The 7,764-nt window shown below is 51.1% G+C and overlaps 1 protein-coding gene across 2 annotated transcripts; it reads left to right on the top strand.

Moving 5' to 3' along the window:
• Positions 1-207: 207 nt before the first annotated feature.
• LOC125554045 (beta-glucuronosyltransferase GlcAT14A-like) lies at positions 208-5,988 on the top strand. 2 transcript variants are annotated; one of them, XM_048717677.1, is made up of 4 exons: positions 208-1,033; positions 1,140-1,215; positions 4,820-4,915; positions 5,045-5,607. In XM_048717677.1, the coding sequence occupies exons 1-4, from the start codon at positions 505-507 to the stop codon at positions 5,409-5,411; spliced, it is 1,068 nt and encodes a 355-aa protein (XP_048573634.1). In that variant the 5' UTR covers positions 208-504; the 3' UTR covers positions 5,412-5,607. The 2 variants fall into 2 exon arrangements, with proteins under 2 accessions (XP_048573634.1, XP_048573629.1); XM_048717672.1 differs by lacking the exon at positions 4,820-4,915 and adding an exon at positions 1,349-1,479 and having other exon boundaries at positions 211-1,033; positions 5,045-5,988.
• The last annotated feature ends 1,776 nt before the right edge of the window (positions 5,989-7,764 follow it).

Raw genomic sequence — 7,764 nt, 5'->3', positions numbered from 1 at the left:
TCATGGCAGCAGCGGACCAAGGCTCATACGATGACTTCGTAAATCTCAAGATAATATACCGGCTTAGTCTTTCGAAGAAGCTCATAAAGATAAAATGTGCGTGTGTGCGTTCATACGGATAAATGTATGCACGTGTATATGAGCGTTTGTGTCTATACTGATGCTAAAAAAGGCTCCTGCCCGGTCACACTGACCACTCTCGCAGCGTGGTGTCACCTTGCCGACGACGACCTCCCCTCCAACTGGATCCCCCAGGCTCTCTCAGACCAACCACGAGCCACTTCCTCCCCTCCAACTCCAACACCAACACCAAGCTCGCGCTGCCTCCCGACGGTCACTGTTCACCTTTTCCCCGTAACAGGAACAAGTAGATCTCAGGGGGAAGAGAGAGAAGAGCGTCCTCTGTCATTACTTCACTTTCACTCAAGAAGAAAGAAACATCGCGAGATTGGTAGAAGCAAGACGCAGGCGGAGGAGGAATTCATAGTAGATGCGTGCGCGTCGATGAGGATTCGGGGGCTGGCGATGAGCGGCGGCAGGGAGGTGGCCATCTCCGCCGTCTTCACGGCGCTCCTCGTCGTCTCCATCCTCTTTCTCCCCTCGGTCCTGCTCACCAGCGGCAGGCTCGGCCCATCCTCCGCCAAGGAGTGGCCGTTCCTCGCGGCGGCCAAGGACGGCGGCTACTACCCGGTGTCGTTCGCGTACCTCATCTCTGCGTCGACGGGGGACGCGGAGCGAGCGGCGAGGCTGCTGGCGGCGCTGTACCACCCGGCCAACAGTTACCTGCTGCACCTGGACCGCGAGGCCCCCGCCGAGGAGCACCGCCGACTGGCTGAGCTGGTGTCCGGGCAGCCCGTGTACGGGCGCGTGGGGAACGTGTGGATCGTGGGGAAGCCCAACCTTGTCACCTACCGCGGACCGACCATGCTGTCCACCACTCTCCACGCGATGGCGGTGCTCCTCCGCGTCGGCCGCCGCTGGGACTGGTTCGTCAACCTCAGCGCCTCCGACTATCCGCTCGTCACCCAGGACGGTCCGTATCCGCACCACGTCGGCTGCGACTGCGATTATGCTACTACTCCTATGCTAGTATGTGTGAATTCTGAGTTTGGATTTTGCTTTGTGCTGGTGATTTGCAGATTTGATGGAGGCCTTCTCGCGGCTGCCGAGGGATCTCAACTTCATACAGCACACCAGCCACTTGGGCTGGAAGATGTAAGAACTTACTACTAACCGGGGGGGGGGGGGGGGGGGGGTGTTAATTAATCCGTTTCGTGGAGATGAATGGACGGGGATGGTTGGGTTTAACAGAGTATTGAGTCAAATTTGAAACGCGGTAGCTCTGCAGAAAGAAGCGGGCGCGGCCGGTGATCCTGGACACGGCGCTGTACGAGGCCGACCGGTCGGAGCTCCTCCGCCCGTCGCCCAACATCACCACCAACCGCCGGGGACTTCCCACCGCCTTCAAGCTCTTCACCGGTAACATTCCATTCCATTCCGCCTTTGCCCTCTGATCTCAGCACCTAAGGCCAACTCCAGCGCGTGACCCCATCCTGTCCGAGTGCGTCCGTTTGGGGCAATGTACCGGCGCGCGAACGCAAACAGACTTTTGTTCATTTTCTGTCTGCTTTTGACCCATCCCGACCTAAATTTGGGCCACTTTTAGGGTGAAACGGACAACGCGCGGACGGGCGGGACACACGTGCTTGTCCTTCCTTGGCCCGTCCGTCGGTGGCACAAAGCACCACCCCGGCCCCCCATTTCACGTCATTTCTCCCAAAACCCTCCCACGTCCCGCCTATTACCCTCTCACGTCCATGGCCGACGCCCCGCCGAATTCGGGCGGTCTGGCCGTCGACCCGCCCGGAAAGGTGAAGAAGAAGGCGGCCAAGGGTCCAAGGAAGCCGCGGTTAGAATGCACGCCGGAGGAGATCGGCCAAACAGAGCGAGATGTTCGACGCTGACGGTCTGAACTAGGTCGTCTGATCGGTCGTGGCTGTTCTTTTTGAAGGCTGGCGTGGGTGCCGGCTGCTGGCTGTGTGCTGGTGAGGAACCTATTTATTTTGGGAGCTGGTTGTGTTGCCGGCGACAAAACTATTCATTTTGTAGGTTGGCTCTGTTGCCGGCCGCTAGCTGTGTTGCCGGCAAGGACGTGTAGGCCGTTGGCTCTGTTGCCGGCGTGAACTAGAGCCGCTGGCCTGAACTACGGTGTGGTTTATTTTAAGGGGACTGCTACAAATAAGCCGGATGATTTCTTAGAGAAATCATCCGCCTATTTAGCCGTTCGATCAGTGCACTGGTGGCCGTTGAATTACAACGATGCCACGGTAACAGCGAGTCAACGCAGCACAATTGCAGACTTACAGTCCCAGCGCAGCTCCAACGCAGCATCACGGATTGATTTCGGCGAGCTCTATTGTGGCCCCAGCAAAGCTCCGACACAGCATCGACGCGCCGGCGAAGCTCCATTGCAACTCCGGCCAAGCTCCAATGCAGCCCTGGCGGAGCTCCAATGCAGCTCTGACGGCTCCGGCGAAGCTGCATTGCAACCCTGCCTGAGCTCCACCGCAGCGCTGACGGCTCCGGCAAAACTCCATTGCAACTCCGGCGGAGCTCCACTGCAGCCCGCGCGTGGTCCAAGGCAGCGTCGACGACTCCGGCGAAGCTCCATTGCAACTCCGGCGGAGCTTCATTGCAGCCCGGCATGGTCCAAGGCAGCGCCGACGGCTCCGGCGAAGCTCCATTGCAACTCCGGTCAAGCTCCATTGCAGCCCTGCCGGAGCTCCACCACAGCGCCGACGGCTCCGGTGAAGCTCCATTGCAGCCCAGCTTGGTCCAAGGCAGCGCCGACGGCTCCGGCTCCACGGGTCACATGTCGCTTGCTGCACTGCAGCTCCCCGCCGATTCGCGTTGCAGCGTCACTGGTCGACGGCGAGATCATGGGGTCGCAGCGCTGCTGTGGTTGGACTGGTCGCGCCTAGAAAAGAGAAGAAGCAGGTGGAGCGGTGATGGCAGCTGGTGGTGCCTGCAGCAGCATGTTGGGTTGGCTCATGCAGCGGTAGCTGCCGCGACGACGGGCCAGTGGCCGGTGGCGGCTTGCTTATCGTCCGGAGAAAGAGATGGGGATTTGCTTCTGCAGAGGTAGGAGATGAGGGAGCCGAGGGGCACGCGGAGAGGATAAGGTTGCCAGGTCCACGCCACTCGGGACACGCGTCGCTAGGACGAGGCGACTTACGCGTCGCTGTTATCAGCCGGATGAAAATAAACGATTTCCTTATTTTAAAAGTTGATGTTTCAAAAAGGAGACGGACAGGATGAGGTCAAAGGATGCGTTTCCGCGTTGAGCGCACAACCACCGCATTCGAGGACAGGTTTGGACATGATCCCATTGCGCTACCTAAACGGATAAAATCCAAACAAAACGAACGTCCAAATGAGGTTGCGCGCTGGAGTTGGCCTACCATTTCGCAGACCTGCAAGAATGAAATGCTGCAGAAGTACTGCTATTCCTATTAGTAGTACGCGTGTTGTGCTGGCTACCGATAAGCATAACATTTTTAGTCAATGCTTGATGATAGGTACGGGCCCGTACCATTATTTTGAGGTGTCCATGTGACGGCGATGCCGTTGCTGGCATGTACCGCCTGGTTGTTGGCTCCGAGACTTCAATTGGTCGTCTAAGCAAATGCTACTAGCACGAGATGTCACGAGTGCTAGACATCTCGTGCTACTGACCTAGTGTACTAATATGGACGGACAAAATTGGCATAAAAAGAAGGGATAAGTATATTTTTCGTTCTCGAATTTTTTTGAGAGTTTAGAAATCGTCCCTCAACTTAAAATCGGATAATTTTCGTCCTTTAACTATCAAAACTGGATAGTTTTCGTCCCTCACGCCATTTCGGTGGTTCCCGTCCGCATGAACAGTAAACCGATGAACAGTATTTTTTAGAAAAAGCAAAAAAAGTCAAAAAAATCTGAAAATTTGTGGGATCAAAGTTCCTCGGGTGCGCAAGGTGCGTGAAATTTTTTGTGCTATTTAGACATTCCAGGAGCTCGTGACAAAGGAAAAACCATAAATATGTACGTCAATGAACAGTAAATTTTCAAAAAAATAAAATAAAAATTCAAAAAATATGAAAATTGTTGACATACAAGATGCTCGGGTGCTCAATGTGCCTGCAAAATTTCGTGGTGTTTGGACATTGTGGGAGCTAGTGGCAAAAAAAACATTGACTAGGAAATAAACTTTGAAAAAGTGCACTATTTTTTTTGCTAGAGCTCCTCGTATGTCATTTCAGCACGAAAATATGCACACCCAAGCATCTTTGATGCCAAAAGAAATTCATATTTTTTTGCTATTTTGTTTAATTTACTGTTCACTGACGTACATATTTATAATTTTTTCTTTGTCATGAGCACCTGGAATGTCCAAACAATATGAAAATTTGTACGCACCTTGGGCATCCGAGGAACTTTGATCCCACAATTTTTCAGATTTTTTTGGTTTTTTTGCTATTTTTTCGAATGTTTGCCGGTTTACTGTTCATGACGGACTAAAACTGCCCGAAGCGGCGTGAGGGACGAAAACTATCCGGTTTTGATAGTTGAGGGACGAAAACTATCCGGTTTTGAGTTGAGGGATGATTTCTAAACTCTCGGAAGAGTTCGAGGACGAAAAATATATTTATCCCTAAAAAAAACTTATCTATCTGGTCAACGGGATCGAGCAGGAGCTTGTGTGCTGCGTGCATTTGCAGACAGATCTGAATCAGCGAAGATGGTTTGTTTCCAATGCTATTTTGTGTGCTCTTGGTAGACAATTGAGGCCGCACAGCAAGCCGCGAATGTGCTGGCGAAGCAAATGCTGCAGTACCTTTTGCTTTGTTCGTCGATTGCTTCCAAGAAATGGCAGGTACTCCAGTATATATGCCGACATCCGTGCGGGCAGCACGAAAACCAAAAGATTTCAGTGTCAAATCAAATTCTAGTACTGTATAAAAAACATCTTGTGATTGATGGACGCACGCATGTGCGTGTGCAGGGTCGGCGTGGACGATGCTGTCGCGGCGCTTCGCGGAGTACTGCGTGATGGGGTGGGACAACCTGGCGCGGACGCTGCTGCTCTACCACGCCAACCTCGTCTCCTCGCCGGAGTTCTACTTCCAGACGGTGGCCTGCAACTCCCGCGAGTTCCGGAACGCCACCGTCAACAGCGACCTGCATTTCATCCGGTGGGACACCCCGCCCAAACAGCACCCGCTCTACCTCGGGCCCAAGGACTACCGCCGGATGGTGCTCAGCAGCGCCGCCTTCGCCCGCAAGTTCAGGGACGCCGACCTCGTGCTCGACAGGATCGACCGGGAGATCCTCAAGCGCCGACCGCCGTCCCGCGACGACGATCACGGTGATCACGCCGCCTCTGCCTCTGTTGCTAGGCACGGCGGGCAGTTCTTCAGCTACGGCGGGTGGTGCTCCGAGGGGGAGGTGGGGCTGTGCTCCAACCCCTGGGAACCCAGCAGGAAGGGGGCCATCAAGCCCGGCGCTGGGTCAAGAAGGCTCAGGTTCATGCTCAACAAGATGTTGTCCGGAAGAAACTTCAGGAAGCAGCAGTGTAGGTGATCCACCCTTCTACCACGTCCAAGTGGTCTAACTCTGATGATCCGAGCAAAGGTGTCATGTACATACAGAAAGAGAGAAAAGGGGTACCAAGTTAAGGCAATTTTGGCTGAGATGGTGCAATCTCGCAGAGTAACACAGGACGTGTAACAATAATTCATGGGTTAACACGATTACATATTTGACACGATCACCCTTCTACCTAACACTGGCTGGTTCTTTAGGTTTTCTATTCTACTAGATGATCCGTTGCGCCCATGGCGCAAAGGTCGAGCGCAAACCAAGTATTGGAAGAGTGTGCATTGTAATATATAGATACAGAATGGAACATATGGAAATAAACACATAAGAGCATTTTCAGTTGGCATACATTTGGACTTATTTGAGCTAATATTCTTGATAGAGCAAACAAAAATATTTTTTTTACATCAAGAATTTCAGAAAGCAGAGCTTGCATACCTGCAATGAGCAGAGCAATAGACAAAGAAACAGTATTTTAAAGTATTGTTACTGCCAAAGCACAGCTTACGATACTGCATGCAGCAAGCAAGTGATAGTGATAAATGTTAGATCCTCTGGATCGGGGTAGGCTAGATCATTCGGTAAACCTACCTTCTCCAGCGGTTGATAAACTCAAGCCGGAGGCCATCGTGGAGAGGGTGATGGTGGCAATGGGAGAGAGATGGTGAGGTAGTGGAGCTTCCCGTGAGCACCGCGCTAACCCTAGATCGGTAGGGAGTGACGGTGGGGTTTGTGGCAGCGATAAACCTCGTAAGTTCACGGACGAGCAGCGCATTCACAGGCGGTTGGAGTCAGATTTTGATACTTGTGGCTGTATATGCCCTTATATTCTAAGAATAGTAGTTGGAATAAATCAGACAAAACAATACAGATCATAAAAGTGCTACAAATTAGCACAAGATAAAATTACAATTGTGACACTGTGACAAAGAACCACACATTCTGGACACGTATACACACGCGTGGCGCATATAGCATAGAGTCACCACGTGGTTTTTTCGAAAAGGGGTGCTTTATTACTTAAAAGCTTTAAGCATTACACCCGGCCTCTGCATAACTATGATGCACACAGTCAAATAAGTTCTCTCATACAAACGAAAATTAAGAAGGCGAAATACAAAGAAACAGAGTATGTATAACACCTAAAGCGGAGGTGGGCCAATCCTAAGATCATGTTGCCACCCATGTTGGGTAAAAGTATCCCTCGCCATATCCTCCAATCGTGTACACACCTCCGTAAACAGGCCTCGATTCTCCACACGTTATAGAGAGGACCATAAACGAAGAGTCCCGGTACACCTGTAGATAACCTGCATCAGAGAAGTACTTTTATCGTTAAACACCTTATCATTTCTACATAGCCAAAGCGACCAAATAACGGCAAGCGCTCCCACCCTAAGAATAGTTCTGAACCTGTAATCTATCCCATGTAACCAGTTGCCAAATACATTAGCAACACTACAAGGAGGATACAAGCCAGAAGCTATCTGGATGACTGACCATATAGAACGAGCCAATTTGCATTGGAAGAATAAATATTTTATTGTCTCATCATCGTGACAAAAGACACATTGCGGGCTTCCATGCCAATTCCTCTTAATAAGGTTATCTTTAGTAAAAATGACTCCGCGACGAAGATACCATGCAAAGATTTTATTCTTTAGAGGTATCTTCATCTTCCAGATTTTCTTATTATTATCAACTGGCACATCAGACTGGATTAACGCTCTATACATAGACTCCACTGAGAATTGTCCATTCCCATGTAGGTTCCATCGAAATACATCAGACCCATATGACAAATGCACCGTGGACAACCGCTGGAGCAGGATATACCATGATTGAAGTCTGGGTCCAATTAAATCTCTTCTGAACGTCACATTTGGCGGAAATGATTCCATTACCGTGGTGACAGTATCACCCTTATGACGCACAATGTTGTATAGAGCCAGATATTGTTCTCGGAGTGTGGCATTTCCTAGCCACTTGTCCTCCCAGAATCTAATTTCCGAGCCATCCTTAATTGAGAAGGATCCATAGGAGAAGAAATATTTCTTCGTAGCCATCAGACCTGCCCAAAAGTGAGAATCCCCAGGCTTCCAGTATACTTGAGATACCGCTTTG

This window comes from Triticum urartu, chromosome 1 (assembly GCF_003073215.2).
Source record: "Triticum urartu cultivar G1812 chromosome 1, Tu2.1, whole genome shotgun sequence".
Taxonomy (NCBI): Eukaryota; Viridiplantae; Streptophyta; class Magnoliopsida; order Poales; family Poaceae; genus Triticum; species Triticum urartu.
Note: the sequence above shows the minus strand (reverse complement) of the source record. Positions and strands in the feature narration are given on the sequence as shown.